This window comes from Neofelis nebulosa, chromosome 4, assembly GCF_028018385.1.
Source record: "Neofelis nebulosa isolate mNeoNeb1 chromosome 4, mNeoNeb1.pri, whole genome shotgun sequence".
NCBI classification, from domain to species: Eukaryota; Metazoa; Chordata; class Mammalia; order Carnivora; family Felidae; genus Neofelis; species Neofelis nebulosa.
Genome location: NC_080785.1, coordinates 80,668,400 through 80,693,051, shown reverse-complemented (window position 1 = coordinate 80,693,051; position 24,652 = coordinate 80,668,400). Strand labels below are relative to the sequence as shown.

Genomic DNA, 24,652 nt, shown 5'->3' with positions numbered 1-24,652 from the left:
AAGTGCACAGTTCACTCTTAATTCTATCTAACATGATCTCTGCCTTCTTGGATCTTTGCTTATATCTATTGAAGTCAATTTTGTTCCACAGCATAGACATACATTTGTGATCATTTCTTGAAAATTGAATGACAATATCACAATAACCCCATGGGGGTAAAAAAAAAAATGAACTGACAGAGAGGAATAATATGTTCTGAAAAATGTCAGAGGAACATTTTTATGTGAAAATTATACGTAACAGTAACAGTGATGATGCTGAACAGGTTTTTAAATTAAACTTATCATAGTTTTTGCTACTATTTTGACATAACACATTTTTAAAAAAAGATTTCAGGTCATTTTTAATCTTGTCAGTGAAATCTCCACTTAGAAGTGCTCACTGTTTGATACACGTTAATCCTAAATTATTAAGTAAAGTTAAAAACATAGCAGGGCGTGCTGAACTTAGAAATTTTAAAGGTGCATGTAGAACCAAATATTGTGAACATTTGACTAATAGATCATACGTGTCGTGGGAAATTCTGAAGATGAAACTAACTAGAAATAATGATTGAGTAAACAGATAGACTAATGTAAGAAGGACTTTCATTACATCTTTTTTTTTTCTTTAAAGTAAATTCATCCATCACATGTCCTTATTTGATCTCACAATTTGTTAGCTTTTTATCCAAACACAATGGCATGACAAAATCTTGCTGTGTGGCCTTAGAGTTTTTTCTGGTGGGAAGATTCCTGCGCTACAATTCTCTCTGCCTTTTCACTTCTTTAGGAGTTTGTTCATAATTAAAACTAAATATCCCTGGGCCAAAACTTCACTTTTACATCACATTTTTAATATAAAAATTTATAAGTGGGGCAACTAAATTTTCCCCCTCTAATGTAACTTTCAACAATACTAGGGTGAAAAGAGTACTTTGTAAAGAATTAATTGCTATCGAATGGATTAGACCTATTAAGAAATAAGTATTGAACTCGCCCACAAAACATTCACTTGTTATATGCGTTCATCAGAAACTAACTTGTAAATCTTTTATGACATATTTAATGTAGCCATTTATATAAATGATGTCAATCCACAGTACAGCTTTTCAGAGTTGGGAGACTGTTGTTTTAAAGCATGCCTCAGTACATTAACACACTACGACTACTCCAAGCAATGGCTATTCATCTCTAGGCAAGAGGCTTCAAGAGAAATTACTGTGAATTCTTGGACTCGGAAAGAATGAGGATGCTTTTTAGAGAACTCTGTCCCCTGGGGGTGAAGGGATCAGTGGGAGACAGCATCCCTGGCCAGGACACTAGGTAAAGAATGATGTGTGCTCATGAGCTGGCCTCATTCAAAAGCCATGTTTTCATTAGCACTTTAAGTGCAGTGATGGTTTGTATTTCTGTCCCTGGACGTGCTCAAAAGCCCGAGGGTACAGATTGGGACAAAAAAGGGATAGGCTCACATGGAAGAAAATGAAAAGTTTGGACAAGACCAAAAAAACCTTCCTACTGAGAGTATTTATTAACTTAACAGCTCTTCTTCTTAATAACAGAGTTTACACTGAAGGTGTCTGGCTATGAAAGAAAAGTTATTTCAGTGAAGACAAATCCAACAACAAAATAATATATTGAAGTCAAAAGTGTGATTCCAGCAGCATTATTATTCTATAAAGATTGTATTCACTCAAAAGAGAACCTTAAAGGAACAAAATGTAAGCATGTCATAGAATCCTGTTTTCCTATAAATTACATAAAATGGCAATCTTAAAAACTAACCGCAGTATTCTTCAAAACAAATGTTTTGCATTTCGGTTTATTTGTCCCCGTCGCCCCACCCCCCGTATCCCATGTATTCTCAAAACCTAATCTAGATGAATGCTCCAGAAAATATTTACTATATATTACTAACCATAGTTTCAACTTATTTGATCCTTAGAAAGATGCATAATTTTACATGTGTGATGTGCTTTCATAAAAAATACCAGATCTGATTCTGTTAGTGTTCCAGTTACTCCAGTGATTATGTTACTTTCAATTTCAAAATCAAATTTAATGTATAAAAGCATCTTAATTTCCCTGGGTCAGGACAATGCGTGATCTTGCTGGGAACAGTGAAAACTGGTGAAGGGGTAACCTGTCAATATAAGGAGCAAACTGCCAAGTATCTAACTCAAACCTGGATAACAGTTCACACTGGACAAAAACAAAACCAACAATGAAACAGAGCTCTAATATTGGAAAAAATGTAATCTCTTTTTTTTCCCTTTTTCCTTTTGGATGTTAAAAATTATATATGTAAGGGGAGCCTGGGTGGCTCAGACAGTTAAGTGTCTGACTCGTGATTTCAGCTCAGGTAACGATCTTGGTCAGTCATGGGTTGAAGCCCTGTGTCGGGCTCCCCCTGGGCGTGGTAGCTGCTTAAGATTCTCTCTCTCTCTCTCTCTCTCTCTCTCTGCCCCTACCGTGCTCGTGTTCTCTCTCTCTCTCACTCACTCTCTTTCTGTCTCTCTCTCAAAAAAATATTATACCAGTGTGATAGTCTGAATTTATCCTACTACTTACAAATGATGGACATTAAAATACTCTTACTTCAACATTACATGATTAATTGTTCATACATATACATACATGCCTTAAGTAAGATAAATATATCTTGCCTTACAAACTCTTCCAACTCGAGAAAGGATGGTTTTATCAGAAGTAGTGCCTTCTTGCGATGATTCACGAAAGAAGAAATATATTTTATCATCATCTGGATTATAGGTGTCTGGGATAGGGAAAGTTCCAATAAATTTTGCTCCTGTTTGAAAGAAAAGAAGCTACAAATTAAAATACTGAGATAATTCAGCCAAGATAATATTGGTGTCTTTGAATGTGAAACAATTAGCAGAATAAAAAAAAATGAACCGTGACTGGCATGTGGGAAACAAGACGTCCACACAAATAAACATGACACAATATAGAAACATGTATTAGCATGCAGAGGTCTCGAGCAAGTTCTCTAGGAACTCCAGAGACCTGGTGAGAACAGACTGGCTGATATTCACCATTGTTGCAACTCAACTAAATTACTTAGAAAGTCCTTTCAAACTTTACATTTTCCTTTTATTTGATGAAGTCACTGCTTTTAAAATCACAATGTACATGGGGCACCTGGGTGGTTTGGTCAGTTGAGCATCCAACTTTGGCTCAGGTCATGATGTCACATTTTGTGGGTTCGAGCCCCACATTGGGCTCTGTGTTGACAGCTCAGAGTCTGGAGCCTGCTTCAGATTCTGTGTCTCCCTCTCTCTCTCTCTGTCCCTCCCCTGGTCGCACTCTTTCTCTCAACAATAAATAAATGTTAAAAAAAATTTTTTTAATCACAATGTACATAATGAAGAGCTCAGGGAAAACTATAAACACACCCCAAATTTGCTAAATTATGATGTTATTTGCTGCATTTTGTGTAATTGCTAAAGGGAAAAAAGAAATTAAAGCAACTAATTAATAGTGCTTGCGTTAACTCCAGTGTAGGCTCTGGAGACAGTCTTTCCAGGTTTATATTCTGTTTCTCCCACTTACTGGAAGGGTGACCTTAAGAAAATTTTTGTCTTCTCTATGTCTCAGTTTTCTCATGCCTAATATGAGGCTACCAATCATCTACGTAGTAGGATAACCGCTATGATAACCAAGTGAATTAATATATGTAAAATACTTGCTATCTGGTCATGCCTGACAATAAGGGTTCAATAAATGTTATTTATTAAGATGATGTTCAGGATAATAATCGTTATTATGACCACAAAGAAGAGAATGATAGAAAATGTAGCACATCCCAATATTTGTTACAGTAATATCTAGCTGATAAAAGCAAAGTACACAGTTCTAAATGCACCAAAATGGAAATATGTCCATAAAACAAGTCGAGTGAAAAAACATATTAGCAACTCAACCATTTCTGTGCTGCACCAGTGATAAGTCAATTGGGGTTACTAACTCCTTTATTACAAAGTGTTGGGCATTTTTAAGTCTTGGTTTTGTAGAACTGTGAATTAACCAGATAACAGATCTGTAATGAGGTGATATTAATTCAGAAATGGTTCTTTTGATGAAGGCAAAGTAGAGAAAGAGAATACTTATTGAGTAAGGAAGGAAGGACTTCAATTAAGTAGAAGACATGAGATGGCTGAAAGGAAGCAAAGAGCACTCGTTAGGAAGGAGAAGCAGGAAACAAGACATGACAAATCGTTTCCAACCACAACTACCACACCACCACAAAAACAAAACAAAGAATACGTGGTAGGTAAAAAAGATCAACACTGCCGTATTGTCAAGTACCCCAGGAGTACTGAGAATCATCCGCCTGCTAATGTAGAGCAATAGGTCAACAGCCCCACAAACAAGACTTCATAATAGCCTTCTTCAATAAACAAAAGTTAATGTTTGATTCCAAACAATGGGTAGTTCAGTCTTTATTGTCCCAGTCCAGCTGGGTCAACTGGGGTCTCTTATCCAGTGTCTTCTCTGCTTAAATGGGAAACCTTAAGAGGAAAAGTGAGAGGGAATTTTGTGTATTAACTTTCTTCCCTTTGTTCTTTATTATTTCCCTGTTCTTTCCCTGAAGTTTAGAACCCCAGTGGATTCTTATGCTCTTGATAATCTCATCTGGATACAGCCCTAGGTTAAGTAAAAAAATAAATTTTAGAAAACCATGTAGGGTTTTAAATTTTTAGTTTTCTAATTAACCTTAAAATAGCAAGTTTCATTAACAATCTCACTCACGATGTTTTAATTTTTCTCTCTCCAGCCCCTCTTTTAAATTGTTGATAAATTACAAACATTTGGTTTTGAACCCCTAAGCAAAGTAAAAATTCTTTTGTAGTCACAAATTAACATTTCTAGGTGAGTGTGATGGCTCAGTGTGGATGGCTCAGCACCTGACTCTTGATTTCGGCTCAGGTCATGATCCGAGGGTTCTGGGATCAAACCCTGCTTTGGGCTCCATGCTAAGCCTGGAGCCTGCTTAAGATTCTCTCTCTCTCTCTCTCTCTCTCTCTCTCTCTCTCTCTCTCTCTCTCTCTCTTTCTTCTTCTCTTCCTTCTTCTTCTTCTTCTTCTTCTTCTTCTTCTTCTTCTTCTCCTTCTTCTTCTTTTTCTTCTTCTTCTTCTCTTTCCCCCCTCATCCTGCTCTCTCTCTCTCTCTCTCAAAAAAAAAGTCTAATTTTTATTTAAATATATTATGTTTCCTAAAAAAAAACTGTGGACACAGATTTTCTTACCAATGCAGTATTAGGAGTTCAGCACATTGGTGAAAATGAGGAACATACTTAATTACTACTATACAATATTCAAGGTATTTAGATCAAGAAAAACCACTACAATCACAGAATACAAAAATGAATAAAAACTGACTCTTCAAACCAATTACAAATCAGATTAGGGAAGTATTAACATATGGCTAAGATATGACCAAGGAGAAGGCCCAAGTCTTGATGTTTTCAATGATTTCCAAGGAGAATGTGACAATGAGCATAGAACTATGGGCTCCCACTGACATAGACAAAGGCATTAATAATAATCTATGGAAATCTGTTGGATTTACAGAAGCCTAAATGTTACCTGCCTGGATGTAAAATCTCCAAGTGTCCTGCCATGTGTATTTTAAAAACAAAGAAATATAAAAATAGGAGTACTTGGGTAGCTCAGTGGGTTAAGAGTCTGACTCTGGACTTCGGCTCAGGTCATGACCTCATGGTTTGTGAGCTCAAGCTCCATGTAGGGCTCTGTGCTGTCAGCATGGAGCCTGCTTGGAATTCTCTCTCTCCATTTCTCTCTGCGTCTCCCCCACTTGTGCTTGCTCTCTCTCTCTCAAAATGAATAAATAAACTTTAAAAAAAAAAGAAATACATTGGGGTGCCTAGGTGGCTCAGTTGGTTAAGCATCCTGCTCATGATATCAGCTCAGGTCCTGCTCTCATGGGCCGTGAGATCAAGCCCCACATGCAGGCTCTTTCACTCCCAGTGTGGAGCCTGCTTGGGATTCTCTCTCTCTGTATATATATCTCTGTCTCTCCCTAGCTCTCTGTCCCTTTCAAAAATAAATAAACATTAAATTAAAAAAGAAATACAAAAATAAATAAAACATAATAGGTGATTCTTATAAGCATCTAAATTTAAGAGTCACTGAACCTAGACTACTATTTTGCATGTGGGAAAAAGGATATAGATAGCACTCATTAACCAAAGGTCAATAATGCAGACACATGCATGGACAAGGGGAGAGAAGACCAGTGATAAATACAAATTCTTTAGTGATTATGGCACAAAGGGGATAAAACTGAAAATATACATAAATTATAGGAATATGATTAGCTTGTATTATCATAACAAATATTTGAACTTAAAATGGGAATTCACACTATGAATGGGGACTCATAGTCCTATAACAATTTCTAGGAATATGATTAGCTTGTTTTATCTTGAAATAGATGAATGAACTTCAAAATGGGGATAAAGCAGAATTTATCATCGCCCTTAAGTATAATCTACGTAAAAGTTCTACATGAAGTATGTCACCCTTGTAACATTAATTAATATCCTCTCCCTATTTCATGATTGAGTTGAACTTATAATGTAAAAAATACCATGGTAGTACAAAATTTACCTAATCTTCTCTCTCTAGAGAGGAAATGAGAATTCAGTGATGTGAAACAGAAAATCATTACAGGTAAAAGGAATTCCAGTGTGACAGAGAGAGCTGCTCAGATACTCAGAAGGGACAAGAAGTTACAGGAGCAAATTGTCAGCTCTTCACTTGTTTATGGAGTTCAGCCAAAAAAAAAAAAAAAATCAATCCTACAACAAAGCATAATGTAGCGCGTCTAAAAGGAGCACAAACATGGCAGGCAATTCATATTCTCTTACTGCAGAAATACACAGAAAAGCCTACTTTAGATACTGAAAAGCTTATTCAAGTGTTGCCAGGTGGTAGCGTTTGAAATGGTCAAAGGCAGAATGTGACATTGGTCTACATTCCAGGAATTTTATTTATGACATCAGTGCGGGCAAGCAGAGTAGCTATTTTTCCAGTTTATGTTACTTTCACCTTTCAACTAATATAGAACATAAATGATCACTAGATCCTAGGTGGTCATAGATGAACAGTTACTTTATTCAGTGACAGCTGATTTTATTGGATTCTCTTTTAAATGCAGACTCTAAGTACTCTAAGACTATCATTTAGAGTACTGTAAGAAAATTGAATGATGGAGGTTTTTATTACATGAGGAAATCTAATTATGAAAGAAGAGTTTGTATCAAATAGGATTCTATTGTGTGATATAAATAATAAGCATACTCATGAGTTAAAAATATACGTTTCAAGGGGTGCCTGGGGGCGCACTCAGTTGAGCGTCCGACTTCGGCTAAGGTCATGATCTTACAGTTCACGGGCTCGAGCCCCGCATTGGGCTCTGTGCTGACAGCATGGAGCCTGGAGCCTGCTTCAGATTCTGTGTCACCCTTTCACTGACCCTCCTCTGCTCTGTCTCTCAAAAATGAATAAATGGTAAAAAAAAATTGTTAAATATATATATATATATATATATGTTTCAAGAGCACAGAATTTCTTTCTTGCAGATTCAGTTGAGGTCCTGTCTTAGAACTCAGATGCTAGTACTTTGAGGAAGAAACTCCTTCCTGAGTTGAGGCCAAGTTTAAGTAAAAATAGCTATCATTTAATCAGTGTGTGACATGCACAGTTGTTGAATGAAATAATTTAAAATCATACCAACAGACACCTGGGCTTTATTATAATAGCACATTTTTCCCCTCTGGCATTTAAAAGACATGCTCTAATAGGGATAGAGTTTGAAATCATGCATTTTCACAAATGGACTATTAGCATGACACTGAGAGACACTGCCAAATGAAAATGGCATCAACCCAGCTTGCAATACACATCTCTTTCATTTCTCCCTAGGAAGCTCTTTGCACACAGATGAGCACACACCATGATTTAACAAGTAGTGAGTTCCTTATTTTCCTTTCCTTCTTCTTGTAATATCTTCTTCCTACCACTTTTTAAAAATGTTATCCTTTTCAGTGGAAAGAGAATTTGTAGACAACAGAACTCTCCAAGAGAAACTTCAAATGAAAACTGCCTCCACATGTTAAAAATAAAAAAAATAAAACAAAAGTTCTCCTCTACTCCAGGAAAGAAAACAAAAACATATGTATCTGAGGCATCATTGTTTGTTTTCATTTTCCCAATGGTCATACTTCTAAGCTTTATCCTAAGATTCTCACAAAAACTCAACTGTGTTTGAGGAACCACTCTGGCTTGTATCTATATTCCTATTTCCTGATAGGTTCTAAGAATAAGCTGATAAAGAAAAGTGAAAAAAAAAAGAAGTGTGAAACCATCTAAGACTTCATCTAGAACTGCCCGTAATATTTCACCTTTGTAATTTTTCCTCCTCCTGGAGAGGTATTTATTCAATGGATGGATTAGTCTCTCAAAGAAGCAATCAGGATACATACTTCTTAAAGCTATTGAAACTGGATTAGGCAAAGTCCTAGAGAAATTCTGACAAGGATCCTGGGACTGGTAAGTGAAGAGGTTAGCTGATCTTGCTCTGGTTAATCCCACGCAGGACAAAGAACAAAATATGGCATTCACACAAGCATCAAGGATTTTATGGACTTCTAAAAGATTCACGTCTAAAAGACTCATATTTTTTAATGGTTAATTATCTAAACAGACACTCAACTGCAAATTTCATTTAACCTTCCTATTTCCCCTAATCCAAATGTAATATCAACGTACACTTACAAGAGCGTAATCACAAACATGTAAAGAGTAGGATTTTAAACTAAAAGTGAAACTATAGAGAGCAAAATTGAATGGGAAAAAACTCTCAAACTGTCTAACCAGAAATAAATAACACACTGATGTAATAATCCATAGAAGAAACTGATTGGGCATTGACACTGACTCCATCATTTGAAATATCAAATATCTGTCAGTTCTTTCAACCTGGCAACAAATTTATGAAACCAAGCAGTGAGTTCCACATCTACATGCTATGTGAATAGCACAGAAAATTTACACTGGTGTTGCATTATTTGATTGTGGGCTAGTGCACGTAATACATAAGTATAATTTAGACCAGCACTGTCTAATAGAAAATTCTGTGATGATGGAAATGTTTTAAATCTGTGCTGTCCAAAATGATAGCCCCTAGCCCATGTGGCTAGTGAGCATGTGAAATGTGCCTGGTATGACTAAGGAACCAAATTTTCAATGTGTTTAATTAATTTAAGTTTACATGTGGCTGGTGTCTACTATATTAGATAGTGCAGCTTTATGTCAAGGAGTCTGTATCAGTAACTGATAGGTCAGATCCAGTGTTAAGGCAGAAACAACCTTTATTCCCACAACTGCCACCAAAATGGCAGACTTGCGGTTCAGGAGATATGATACACTATTCCTTTCAGAAGTTTGGTATTGGGATGGAAGGATGGTCTGGGGGACTAAGAGACCTGGATTCACATTCTTCAAGCTGTCTTAACTTATGGAATATGAGGTTGAATAAGATCATGTGAATGACAACATTATTCCTAATAATCTTCAGAGTTCCTCTATCACTGTTTTTTGTTCCCCACACTCCGGATGATTCACTGACCTCTGTCTTTGGACCCCATGTTGACAACAACCCAGAAAATGCATGCTTCTCAGAAGGGAGAAATGCTCCTTACACAACCCAATCTTTTGCCTTAGTCTGTAAAGTACTTCCCCATTACAAGAATCTCACATAGTTTCTGTAATTTCTCCCCTACTGCATCCTAGTTTCCATGGACTGAGAAGCTCCTTGGCTGAAGGGGTCTCCTGAAGCGTCGTGCTCTTCTAATTGTGACCTGACATCTGATCTGATGCTTGCACTCACCGTGACTTCACAGATTCTGCTGAGGTCTTCCACATCACTTACCTGACCACATTTTCTCTATCTTCTCTAGTGCCTACAACCAAACCCACATTCTCAGTTTGCTATTGCATAACATGACATGCAAACATGAACCCCGTCTGTAAATGAGGCTCCAAGAGCACAGGACGTGCAGTCAAAAGAGCAGAATTTGGTTGGATCACATAATGCATTATAAAATATATATTTAGAAAATGTGTCTAGAGCAAGAGAGACATCCCTGAGTTTTAATCTCATATCTACTAGGTATCTATGAACAATATATCTGACTTCTAATCTATCCTCAAATATAAAATGGGAATAGTAATTCTCTCAAGATTATACCACTAGATAAAATAATACTTCAAAAGTGCCTAAAATAGTGACCAGCATGGATACTATATAAAATAAATTTGAAACAGAAGAGAAGGAAATGAATTAACAAACAATAAAATAGTGTCAAGAACCCAGGGATAAGGTGATAAAGACCTATAGAAAGATGGTGGTCATGAAAAGAACAAGGTCGATAGATATTTTAAAGGAAGTAAAGGCCTCTAGTGATAGATAAGATAAAGGGGACCGGGAAGAGGAAGAAATCAAAGATAACTTCAAGGTAATAGGGTAGACAATGTTTAGAAAGTTAAGACAGAAATCAGGAAACTGGTATTGAAGGGCAGATTAGAAAGGGAAAACAAGATAATTTTAAATTAGATTCACAGGATTTTGGTTTTTAGATCCAATTAGTCTTTTATATATCTGTATCTGTATCTGCATATTTTTAAAGAAACTCAAGCAAAGGATCACAACTTTTAACAACTTGTTAAAAAAAAATCAAAGTACATTAGTGGCACTAATATACTTTATTAGGCTTAAATATCTTTATTCCCATATAAAACAATCAGTTTCTTTCTTTTAAACTGGGATGAAAATGTAAGGTACCCCCCCAAAAAATTCTTAAGGGCTCTGAGTTGCAGAAAAAGGTTTGGAAATACAGTTTTAGGAAGAAGTGGAACACAGGAAGCAGTTGAAGTTCTGAGAATGGATGAGCTCACAGAATTACCATGTAGACAGAGAGAAGGAAAGGTGGTCAATAGAAATGCTAAATAGATGTCAGTGAATCACAGAGGATTCAGCGTTTTAGTCCAACCTCCTGCCTTTCTCACCTTCAAGAACAATAATAATGATGGCGATGACAATATTGACACTGAACTGCTCTTAAAATTGTCTTCCATCAGATTTCCCAATATGATCTTCCCTTTATGATCTAATTTAATCCTTAGACCACACTGTGAATAACTATTATTATGCCAAATTTTTGACTAAGAATTTAGATGCACAGAAAGGTTTGACCAAGGTCACAAAGTGATATTTAGGCTTTAAGCCGAGGTAAGTATATTCTACAGAAACACAGCTGTGATTCTCATCTAGAGTAGGACACTTTTGAGAGTTACAGAACATTAGAGGCAGACTGGAAATGTCTGGGGCAAACCAGGTTATATGGTCCCCTGGGCCATTAACCGCTAAGCGATCTGCCTTGAATGTCCTAGAACCATAAATGTTAGTTCTCCTAACTCTTAGTCATTTTCCTGCATTCAATCCATTGAGAATTCTCTACTGTGTATCCTTTCTCCTTTCTTCCTTTCTGCTGACTTCTCTCACTGCAAAGTTTTCTCAGTATCCAAAATCTCTTGAATTCGACCTCATATTCTTGGCTTCTTCTATTCCCAAACAAACATCTTCTATTTCAAATATTTGTTGCTGTATATTCTCACATCCGTGTCCACAGTCAATACTTATGTTCCTGTCCCACCTTTTTCCTGTTTGCTTACAATGGCTTCTTTCTCTACCCCCATTCTCCTTTAATTTTCCCTTCATGCTACTGTCAGTCACCTTTATAAAAAACAAACAAACAAACAAACAAAAACAAAGATCCATTTCCCTGATTAAGTTCAGGGTATGGGTGAAGGGGGTCAAAAGGCACAAACTTCCAGCTAGAAAATAAGTAAGTCATGGGGATGTAATGTACAGCATGGTGATTATAGTTAATACACATACTGCATATTTGAAAGTTGCTAAGAGAGTAGATCTTAGAAGTTCTCACACACAAAAATATTTTCAACTCTGTATGGTGATGGATGTTAACTAGACTTACTGTGGTGATCATTTTGCAATATATACAAATATCAAATCGTTATGTTGTACACTTGAAACTAATATAGTGTTATATATCAATTATATCTAAAGAGAAAGAAAGGAAGAAAGAAAGAAAGAAAGAAAGAAAGAAAGAAAGAAAGAAAGAGAAAAGAAAGGAAGAGAAAAGAAAAGAAGAGAAAAGGAAAGAAAAGAAAAGAAAAGAAAAGAAAAGAAAAGAAAAGAAAGAAAAAGAGCTTAACCACAGCTAACTTCCCCATGATTTCAGGATATTTACAGTTTTCTAGCCCCATCTCCCACTCTCTTCTGATGCTTCGGGCAGTCATCATCAATGAGGTCAGTAACCCTCCCATGTAATCTTTGCATGCCCAGGAGCAGAACAGCATTCAGTATGCCAAGGGTCCTCAAATGTTGTTTATTAAATGCTAAACCAACTCAAGGCTTCCTAATTTGTAATAGTCTTCACACAGCACTCAGCACAGCATGCTAGTCAAATAAGAGTTGAATAAAGATTCTCTACATTTATTAATTCAGCAGTGCTGCAGACCTCTTTATGAACATGCCATTGTTAAGGAATACATAGAATAATCTCTGAAAAGAGTGGCAATATGGTTTTTGCCATCCCGAGACTGAGAAAGAAAATCTATACTTCATTTTGGGCCGTAAGTATATCTTGTTACCTAAACAGATAGGTACGTTTTTCTATTGGGTAAAATCTATGAAGTCCGTCTCAAACCAACTATTTTCACAAAAACCTCACAAAGCTCAAGAAGATAGTCTTGCCTTGTACAAGTGTAAAGAAATTAATGAGTAATCGCATAGCTGGAGATATTCTATATTTGTTTTCCCCACTAATAGGGTTCTCTTTTGGCCAAGGGAGATCCTATTGTTGGGTAAACAAATGGTTCAGGAGGTTTTGACTAAAGAAATGTTTTAAAGTGTTTTCCCTTTTGTTTATGTTGTCACTGCTCAAATGATACTGAGAGATAGAGAGATAGCCCCTAGGAAATGTCTACCCAGGCCTCCCCCACTAAAACCCAATATTTATGGTGGGAATGAGAAATGCTATCTGCCTGCTTAGACAGTAATGTTATGTTATTGTGCCCCACTGTGCAATAAAGTTCTATGATAATTAGAAAACATTGGACTATCATGCCAAAAATTGACCTCCTGTACAGCAGGAGAGAATAAACAAAGAAGTAACAAACATAAATTAATTAATTAGTCAATTAATTCATTAGTGGATTTTTTTTATCTCAGAGTTCTGTGTGACCTATAAACAAAAAAGTCATCAGAAAAAACAATGTCAATATTAATATGCTTTAAATTCTGAAGGGACATGTCAACCCAAATCAATTATCTTTAAACAAAAGAAGTCAACATTATCACCTAACCTGTTTTCATGAGGCTCATAGACAGTATTTGGCTTAGTCATTAAAAACCAGGCTGCAGGAGGGGCATCTGGGTGGCTCTGTTGGTTAAGTCTCCCACTTTGTCTCAGATCAGGTTCTCACAGTTTGTGAGTTCGAGCCCCACATCCAGCTCTGTACTAACAGCTCAGAGCCTGGAGCCTACTTCAATTCTGTCTCTCCCTCTCTCTCTGCCCCTCCCCCACTCACACTCTGTCTCTGTCTCTCAAAAAAAGAAAGAAAGAAAGAAACATTTAAAAAAAATTTTAAAAACAAAAACAAAACAAAACAACAACAAACAACAGGCTGCAGGGGAAAGACTGCCAACTCGAACCCCGGGCACCATAACTGACAAGTTATAAGAACTTGACCAAATCACTCTACCTCAGTTTGTTCATCTTTAAAAAGCACATAATAATAATGTATACCTCATATGTCATTGTGGACATTTAAAAAATCAATTAGAGCATGGAACAGCGTCAAGGACAACAGCACACTGTCAGTACATGTCAGCTATTATTATTATATACACAACAGGGTCTGGAGAGCTGTCTAACTTAGTGGGGAATTATATCAAATGCATTTTATTGTGTTAAGCTAAACCACGTATCCCAAAACACATTTGAGTGAATAATAATGAGCTTCTTATCTACCCAAAAGCAAAGGCAAAAAAAAAAAAAAAAGAAAAGTCAGAAAATCACTAACCATTGAGCCAGTAGTGCTCTGAAATGTCAGTTCTGATGTAATGGTGGTCGTGAGTAGGCCCAAGGGACCGCGTGAATGCGGTATCTTTGCCAAGGAAATCAGAAGCTGTTCCAGAGTAGAGGTACTCATCTGAGAGGGAGAAGAGAATACATAGGACTATTAAGCGTACAGCAGCAGATACTGTTTGCAATATACTACATTCAGTGCATGAACAGGAGACATTTACTGCTTAACAGGAGAAGATACACTGTGTCATAAGTATCATGTTCAAATTCTGAAAAATTTGCATGGTCATAGAAAATATAACTCCATGAACATTGCAAGCTGACGCTAGGCTCCTGAATATAAAAATGGCCAAAGATTTCCAAATTAATCATTGCAAGTGCATGCGCTTCACTTATGAATAAGCTCTTCCTTCTTTTCCCTCTCCCCCCAAATAGTTCAAGGATACGTCATAATTAGGAGTTTGTAGCAACACATGCAAAAAATATTAAAAAGCAAATGCCATAATGAGGAATGGATTGTGTAATTAGTATTTACTTAACCGGCACAACCCCAATGACCACAACTTTTCTGTGCCTAACCTCTGCTGAAAGGGAGCTTTCAGCACTGAAGTCATTCTTTGTAATTATAACATGTTGCATTCCTTGGAGCTAATCACATCTCTAACGGCTCTGATAAACAGGAATCCCTGAGAAGGCAAAGATGTGGCTATTACGGCATACCGAACTTCTTTGTCCTGTTATTTATGTAAAATGCATATCCATGTTTTACCGGAGACTGAGAAGTGGGGGGTGGGGAGGCAGAGGAGAAAGGAGAGGAGAGAAGAAAGAGGTCTGGGGAGGAAGAAGGGAAGGAGAAAGATGGGAAGGAGGGGAGGGAGAAAGAACAGAAAGCAGAGATGGGGGAAAAGGGGGAACAGCAAGGATTGGGGCAGAGAAGCGGAGGGGGTAGGGGTTAGTGTTCCCTAATGCCAGTCAGCATTTGGAGGGGGAGAGAGAAGAATGCTGTCCCTACAGCACAAAATCCTGCCTCTTTGACAGCTAAGCCTCTATTCGAGAAACCTTTGTAGTCAACAATGTTCAGTACACCTAACAGACCAAAAAAAAAAAAAAAAAAAAAAAAAAAAAAAAGCTAATCTCTACAGAGGATTTAGATTTTTAAACGATTAAATATAAGAAGAACTAAAGACGTTTTATCACTAAAATCCAATTTTCCACAGAAACATTATCTTTAAAATTCTGGCTTCCTATAAGTGGTCGACAGAGTTCCTAAATCCTCTGATTATATCCATCTAAATTGTCTCCCAATGAGCTATTTGAGTCAACCAATCTAATAATGACAAGCGTCAATTTCGAAAGGGAACAATGTAAAACCAAACAGAACACAAAAGAGAAATCCAGTTAGGTAAAGTAAATGTAGATACGATACTACTTTCATCTCTTAAAGCATTCCCCTAAAATACACGGTAAATAACACTATTTCATTGTGGGACACGTTTTTAAAAATGGAAGAGCAGACATACCAACATCAACAAAGACATTACCTGGTAAGAGTAAAGGAAACAAACCATTCATTTCAAACATATAACACTGTGGATATCTGAACATTTTGTCAGGAAAAAAAATGGTATGTTTCAACCTAAAAATTTTATCTGTCTATCCAGGCTTTAAAACTGTCTTCTTTGTATTTAAATCACTTAGGGATTTGTAAGGGAGGGGGCGGTCACCAATGCCTACAATCCATTGTTTTTATTAAGGATCTGTCAGCCCCACTTGACAGATCAGAATCCCAAATCATCTATCTCCCTTTCTGAGGATAATGACTGAACATTAGTCATACAATTTTCAAAACACACAAAAACACACACGCTTTCACTTCAAAGGAAGATCACTAGTTCTCACTAGGTGAAAATTAAAATGCCATGGTGCTTCACTCTTATCGTCTATTCAAACATTTGATAGACAAGTTAAATAAAAAGAGAGCAAAGTCATGAACGAAACCAAGACAAAAGGAGTCCTTATAATGGTTGAAATTCAGAGGTCGTGCCGACATTCCTCTGAACAGACTTCAGACCACACGGTACTGCGTGCTTTAAACAGGATAGTCACCTCTCAAGTTGAATTTATGATGTAGACAAAGCAAGAGAAGATTGAATATGTTCGCAAACATTTTGCATTTCCATGAATACAATCAAGTTAGGGTGAAATTGGAAGAAAAAGTCTTACAACATTCTATCATCTGTATTCTATACTATCTGTATTCTACCATTTGTTTTATTAATTTATCCACTATATCTTACTATTAATTCTTCCACTCAATTCTTCAACATATTTTGTATTTTATCATCTTTAAAGAATTGCTAAATTTAACTTCCAAAGTAAGCCAAACAGGACATAGTGTAGTATAAGAAAATCTGCCATCTAAATACAGAATTATAGAACAAGTAAGTACGTGTCATTTGCATTAAAAAGAATTCAACCAGAAGTTCATTTAAAAACTGTGCAGAGGGGTGTCTGGGAGGCTCAACTGGTTAAGCGTCTAACTCTTGACTTTGGCTCAGGTCATGATCTCACGGTTCATCTCATGGTTTGTGGGTTCCCAAGCGCAGCCCTACTTGGGATTCTCTCACATGCTCTCTTTGTCTCTCTCTCAAAATAAATAAATACACATTTAAAAAAATAATGAAAGTAAATAAAAACTGTGTTGAAATGAAAGATTGCTGGGGCCTCACCTAAGGATCAGGATGCTAAATATAGAGACTTGGCACTAAAATACTGTAACCAAATAGCCAGTGAAAGAGTAATCCAAAATAATCTTTAACACAGCAAGAAACTGTGGTTTAATCTACACATACCTTTTCAGAAAATCACCTAAAAGCAAGAACAGCCTGCCGTTGCTCTTACCTGTCATTACCGAAGCAAAAGGCTGCTGAGGATCAAAAGGACATTTCAGTCTGCCAGACTCCAAATTATGTGTGTCTAGTTTGAATATAACTTCCTGTTATGAGAAATATTAACACAAGTGAGATTTTTTAAAACAGCAGAATCAGCAAGAAGATAGGAGATAAGAACTAAACTCTAACTCATTAATTCAACAAAAACTGATTGAATATAGCATGTGCATCAGGCTGTGCTCCTTAACTCTTTAGCAAATATTATTTCTGGCATGGCTCAATTCCCATGGCTTGGTCTGTGTTTGCCCAAAGTAGTAATGATAATACTGAATTAATTTTTCAATCGGAAGTGGTAATGTAATCAATTCACTAAGTCTGGACCGCTCTCATTATCAAAATCACCATCAAGCATACATATTTCTTAAGCCTCAAAACAAATTCACTGAGGCTAATAAGCTAATTTCCTCATTTAAGAAATGAATTTATGGGGAGCCTGCCTGGCTCAGTCAGTGAAGCATGCAACTCTTGATCTCGGGATCATGAGTTCAAGCCCCACGTTGGGTGTATAGAGATTACTTTAAAAAAGAAAAAAAAAAAAAAGGAAGAAATTAATTTACTATAATAATTATACTTTCATTACTATTGCAGTTTGTTTACTCAAGCATCTGCAACTATACCAACATAAGCTTGTGACATTTTGTGATTTTAGAGACATAAAAGCATTCTAAGACAGGGAGTACATTTACAGAGCTGTTGATACATGTGGGCCAAAAAAAAAAAAAAAAACCCTGTTGTAGTATTTTCACTATTATGAAAACACTGTACACATTAAAACCACATAGTTATTTTGGCTGAAATATCTATTTTTATAATAGTGGCCACAGACAGAATGACATTGGCAGACTTTTAATATTCAGGAAAAAACAACATCTTAAGTTGAACTTTCCAAGAAAAATATGAATGTATAATGAATATGGCCCCATGAGTTTGAGTGTTTCATAACAATGACAACACTACCATCCAGCAGAAAGGCTGACTCACCCCACATATGCACTAGTTAGAGAATCTCAGCATTTCAGACATTTTCTCTACATGGTGTATCTACCAAGTTATATCAGAACACACATGTAATAAGAAAGGAATATTTAAAACTACTTATCTAGAAAGTAAGCAAGGAAGCAAAAAGGATAGAGGAAATTGGATTATTTGTTGTGTGATGCCGTCATTTCAGATTTGTGTATTTCTTCTGAACGGAACCAATGGTAATTACCACCTAATTAAAAAATAGTGGTAGCAATTTAAATAGCATGATTGTCAAATGCTATTTCATCGTTTTAAGTAAATGCACTTTAATGAGAACAGGAAAAGTCCCTGCTGTTAATAGGTATTAACCATGGGCCAGGAAATTTATGTACATTATCTCACTGAATCCTCACCATAAGCCGAAGGACATAGCTACTTTAAGAGTTCCAGCTTTACCAGTGGAATACTGAGGCTAGAAGGGGTTAAGTATCTTGTTCTGTATCATATAGCTAGTAAGAGGCAAAGAACTCTCAAGGTTGTCCCCAAAATTCATGCTGTTAACTAATTTCATCTAAGAATTTCAAACCCGTGAATTTAAAAACGTGTTGAAATCAACTTGTAGACCCACCATGACCGTGTAATATGGTCAAATCCAAGTATGTTTGGTTAGAACAGGCCAGCTAATGACAACCTGTGATAGTGTAGCCTAAGCACGAAAAAAGTCCAGTGAGAACACATTTAGGGCATGCTTCCCAACTGGGAATGGGGCTAGAGATATGTCAGGGGGAAAAAAAAACAAAAACAAAAACAAAAAAACAAAAAGACACCTGCAGACAGTGGCTCTTATGTATGTTTAAATATCATTAAGAGCACATTATTTTCCATAGGTCAAACAGAACTGTAGACCCTAAAGCCTATAATGGGATATTGTAATGGGACAGGAAGTAAACTGAATCCTGGTGTGCCAGAAGATTATAGTAAAAAGCTAAGAAAGAAAAACCAAGAAAACCAGAGAGTGGCACAGTTAATCAAAAGTACTGGATAAACGCTCATAATTGTACAGACTTCTGTTTTTAAGATGTTTCACTTTATTCAATTCTCAAGATAAGTCCATAAAATTGGTATCCGTGAAGGCTTAGTTCAAGGTCTCTCTTATAATCGCCTGAGGAAAGAAAATATCAGGAAAGCAAGTTTCCTTAAGCCAGAGTCAAGGACACCAATAAGAATATCATGTAAAAAAATCATGGTTGATTAAACTTGCCTTTCCAAGATAAATGGACTAAATTACATGACGCTAACTTTTGAGACAGCTTCAGTTTTATAAGACTTGTCCTATTAAATTCCCTAAGCCTAATTAATTAAGCAAAATGTACCTATCTAAGCTGTGCACAAACATATGTTGTTGAAGTAGAGAGATAAGCATGATAGGAAACATTTAATCAACATAGCAACGAGGCAAAGTTATTATTAATACCACCCACAATTAAAGAGATATGCAGCAGCATAGGGGAGATCCCAGAGCAAAGAGCACACTTACAATGTAATTACTCAACAACTATCAGGTATTCTCAGTGTCACGGAATATATATATATATATATATATATATATATATACACACATATACACACATACACACACACACAGAATAATATATATATTGAATGTGTGTGTATACACACACTATACATACACATACATGCATAAATATATTGCAGACATTATTTTCACATGAAGTTTAAACATACACTTTTAAAATCCTTGCCTTTTTGCCTTTCTGTGTTCCTACTGCCTAACATGACTGAGTACTAAGTTACTGGAAGGAAGCAAGTACTTGGCCAAAAGCATTTTCTCATTTTCTCCTCAAAATAACTCTGTGAGATAGTTTCTATTATTATCATTATCTTTTTCCTAAATAAACAGAAGCTTGGAAATTTTATGCAGGGTGGATAAGACTATGGAGCTGGTACATGGCTGAAGCCATAATTCAAACCCTGGCTCCCCATGCGCTAACTATTAGCTGTTAACAACTGCCCTGACTTCTGTCCTGAAATCCGGATCCAAATGCCCAGTTGGTATGACCTGCATTTGTCAGATGCAGAATGTACAAAACCAACTTACCATTTCCCTCCCAAACTTATTACTATTCTCACCTCAATAAGTAATACCACTCTCCGATTCACTGCCAAAGACAGAAATCTGGCATTCATTTGAGGTTTTTTTTTTTTCCTCTTTCTTCTCACTGCCCCAGCCACACTGCACAGTAGTAGTCCTCAGAAAGGGACTTCCCATACTTCTCTCCTCCATCCCTTCTATATATTGCTGGTTCCTCTTTCCAGCCACTTTAGGAGCAACTTTATCTAATAATCTAAGAGCCTTCTAAATTCGTTCTGGAAGGACAAGGAATTCCTGGGACTCACAATTCATTTAAAAAGTTAACCATCTTCAAGCAGCATCGCCGTGCAATTACCTGTACTCCTGACCAATGGAAAACACACAAGATTCCATATCCCTGCTCACTCATAATTCTCGCGTTCACAGAACTTATAAATCTGACTGCCCCGGGGCTGCTTGACAGTCCCAAGCTAAGTAATTAGCTCCATCTAAATTCCCTTTCAGCACTTGTGACTTTTAGGAGTTAAAGAACACTATTTGCACCCCTCAGCAAGTTGTGAGTTTGGCCTTTAGCCTCAGGCCTCAAAACACATCCAAGCTGTGGGGCTATCTCATATAATTACACCCTATGCTATGAGCTACTGTTATATATTACCCTTCATCAAAGCTAGGCAAGAGAACATTACACCAGCAACAAAGAATGATGGATTCAAGTTGCCAAGTCTCCTAGTGGTTCAGAGATTTAACTATGAAAGTTGCTTTATTTTCAAACGGTTGAGAATGGGCTGGTTAGACAAGTTGGTTAGAGAGGAAAATTAATCCAGCCACAGCTGTGGGTTTGATCTCTGCATGAATCAGTTAAATCAATGTAAAGAAACTTGTTCCGTACGCCTAGACTTTGCTTTCAAACACACAGCCGATTATCCTGCAAATATGCGTGGTTATTCACAAGTAGTATATACATAAACATAAGGATGACAGTACAACCCATCAAACCCATACAAAGAAGCAATTTAGAGTATGTATTCTGAATCTCAGGTGGGCATGCTTGCTTTGGAGACAGACTGCTTTGGTCCAATTCCTTGCCAGACCACTTATTAGCTGGGAGATTTCAGGCGTGTTATTTAATTCCACTGAGACTCCATTTTTACTAACTTGTAAGTTGGGAGTTACAAAGGTATTAACTTCAATTAAGAGTGTCGTGAAATTTCAAAGAAACCATCCATGTACGGTGCCTGGCACAGTCCATGACCCAAAGAAGGTGCTTTAATGTATTAGTTATTAATTAACTTACTGAAATCTGCATGCTTCTCATTTATTAAAATGCTCACTGATAGCTGGAATATATTATTCCTAACTTAGTACAACCTTTATTTCTACTATGTCAATTTGATCTGGCAGAAATCATGAGTTCAGTGTGCTAATGACTACTTATACGATTTTAAGACAATAATTAAAATCCTCTGTGCTTAGTGTGCACCATTGTAACCATACGTAACAGGTCCAAATTTGCCAAATGGGGAAAATGAAATTATTTATAAGATACAATTCCACTGCAAGGCCTTATGGGATGTGGATTTTTACTAACAGCAACATACTATATAGATCTAATTATAATGGAAACTCAAGAGAAAATAACGACATACATAGAGCCCACAGAAAACAAGCACTTTCAACATTATGCCCTTTTAATTTTAATCTTCTCATTAAAAAAAACTTCTAATAAAAATGTTATTAGGTAGATAAAGTGTATAATCAAAATGGCAATCCATCAGATGGTTGGGAACGTGAGTTCTTATAAACTGTATGCTTCAAATTTTATATTCAAATCTGACTGTTTCATGTCAAAGACATTAAGTAACATTATGACAACTAACTGTTTTCATTCTATTTCATTATATTACCTCCTTGTAGACTCCAAGATCAATATAACCACATATTGGATGAAATGCTCCAGTTCCACACACATAAATGTGAGTTTTGTTGTAGGGCTGAAGTACACGGATGAAATTTGCACATTCTGTCTATTGGACACACAAAAAAATAAAAGCATTAGCACACAGTTCACATTTTTGAAAGATTATGATTCATACCACCTGCTTCCCAAGTAGATAAATTATCAAGAATAGCAGGAAAAATGAAAAAAAAAAGATTTATGAGAAGTCTTTAAACATCTGTTTTAGCAAAGGAGGCAAAACATATTAGAAACTGCCTTAAACGAGCGACTGAACCTGTCTGAAGTTTTACAGGTTTTGAACTAATCAGGGTCTTAGAACATACATCTCTATAGGTATTCAAGGGGCCCAGAGAATGTATATAAACAGAATGAGATATCCATACATTGCTTCATGAATCACCTAGAGAACAAAACCTGTCACATTCTGATGTTCCCACATTGTCTACTGCTTACAACATCAACTGTCTCAGCTCCACTGAGCAAAACACTGAACACAGACGTGTATTCCCATATATGTATTCCATTCTTATTGGGTGGAATGCCCTATTACTTTATTTCCACTTATTTTCAATGTTACAGAGCCTTTAAGACTCAAATTAACTCCTGCCTGTGCTAAGAATCTTTTGCTTTTCCCATACGTATTTTTACACGGGCTCAAAGTTTTGAAGAGATTTATAGATTCCTGCTTGTTTTGCATATGCTTAGTCTTAGAAATATTTCTTTGCATTATTATTATAACTTAATTATTATCTTAGTTACTTATAAATAGTGACTCAATATTTCAGAGTAGTCATTTCTGTTATCATACATTACTTTTCTATTTACCTCTGATAAATAATTCCTTATCTTTACATAATTATTGGGAATGATCTTAACTACGGCTTCATGGTTCCCAGACGCCAAAACCCTTGAGAAAACACGGGCTGGAGTATACTTTTATTCTAGATTGATTCTATCTAGGAGATGAGTGAGTGTTCACTAAGGAAGGAAGAAACCTAATGAAGCCACTGGGATTCATAGAAAAAGTCTAGTTCTTTCCTACCTGAATGTCCACGATTTCCTCACCAGTCAGACCTTGACCTAGTGGTCACTCTTATTGGGTTGTTAAGAAGGAATGTATTACCAAAAACCCCAACACCAAAAAACAGTGACCTAGTGGCTTTTAAAATTACATAAAATTTTCAAAAGCAGACAACTTAACTGACAAGATTCTTATGTGAATTGTTAAATGATGTAACATTAATAATTATTATTTACCCTGATTTTTTAAAATTATGTTTTTATTTTATTTTTGAGAGAGACAGAGCATGAGTGGGAGAGGGGCAGAGAGAGAGGGAGACACAGAATCCGAAGCAGGCTCCAGCCTCCAAGCTGTCAGCACAGAGCCTGACGCGGGGCTCCAACTCATGAGCCGTGAGATCATGACCTGGGCCGAAGTCGGACGCTTAACAGACTCAGCCACCCAGGCACCCAACCCTGATTTTGATCTAAATAAAATATCACTATCCCAGTGGCTACCCAGATTTGAGAGTGAAAAGCTATGGTACAGAGTTCCTCGTCCTTAGTACTTCCTTCAGCCAGCTCGCCTTGCAGTTTGATGTCTTGAGATTTCATAGATGCCAGTTAATAAAAGATGTACATTCTAGCGTATAAGAATGTCACAATGAACTCATGGGGCTTTCTGTTCTCTGCTTTGCTATAACCAAAGCAGTTGCTTAAGACTATATGAAAAGACAATATCACTATCAGTCCCTCGGGCACCTACACAAGAAAAGGATGTTTTTTTATCAAGCGGGCAGACTTCGCACTCTCTAATGGGGCCACTGCATATGGTTACTTAGGTTGTATGCTGAAAAACAAAAACAAACAAACAAAAAGGCACATCTAAATGTGCAAATCACACTATCGACATCTTTATCATTTTGAATATTTTCATATGTTTTGTATATGTTCTCATATATTTACTATATGCAAACTCTTAATAAAAAGGAAATTATTTACTTATCTATCATTTATTTTATTTTATTAAAAAATTTTTTTTACATTTACTTATTTTTGAGAGACAGAGAGAGACAGCATGAGCAGGGGAGGGGCAGAGAGAGAGGGAGAGATAGAATCAGAAGCAGGGTCCAGGCTCCAAGCTGTCAGCACAGAGCCTGATGTGGGGCTCAAACCCACGAACCGTGAGATCGTGACCTGAGCCGAAGTCGGACGCTTAACCGACTGAGCCACCCAGGCGCCCCTCTAATATTTATTTTAGACAGAGACAGTGTGTGAGTGCGAAGAGGGACAGAAGGAGAATGAATCTTAAGCAGGCTCCATCTCAGTGCAGAGCCTGACGTGGGGCTCGGGCCCACGACTCTGGGATCACGACCTGAGCTGAAATCAAGAGTGTAATGCTCAACCCATGGAGCCACCCAGGCACCCCTAAGAAAGGAAAAATTTAAATTCACTAAGATAGTTTT

The 24,652-nt window shown here is 36.7% G+C and overlaps 1 protein-coding gene across 4 annotated transcripts in view; it reads right to left on the bottom strand.

Annotated features, from left to right (window-relative positions):
- Positions 1-24,652, bottom strand: part of SEMA3D (semaphorin 3D) — a 201,247-nt gene that overhangs the window by 55,537 nt on the left and 121,058 nt on the right. For all 4 annotated transcript variants that reach the window (XM_058725243.1, XM_058725244.1, XM_058725241.1 and 1 more), the window contains exons 5-8: positions 22,135-22,254; positions 17,105-17,198; positions 14,199-14,327; positions 2,649-2,791 (exon numbers count right to left, since the gene is read on the bottom strand). In XM_058725243.1, the coding sequence (XP_058581226.1) occupies positions 2,649-2,791; positions 14,199-14,327; positions 17,105-17,198; positions 22,135-22,254 (486 nt within the window). The remainder of the gene's footprint in view (positions 1-2,648; positions 2,792-14,198; positions 14,328-17,104; positions 17,199-22,134; positions 22,255-24,652) is intronic.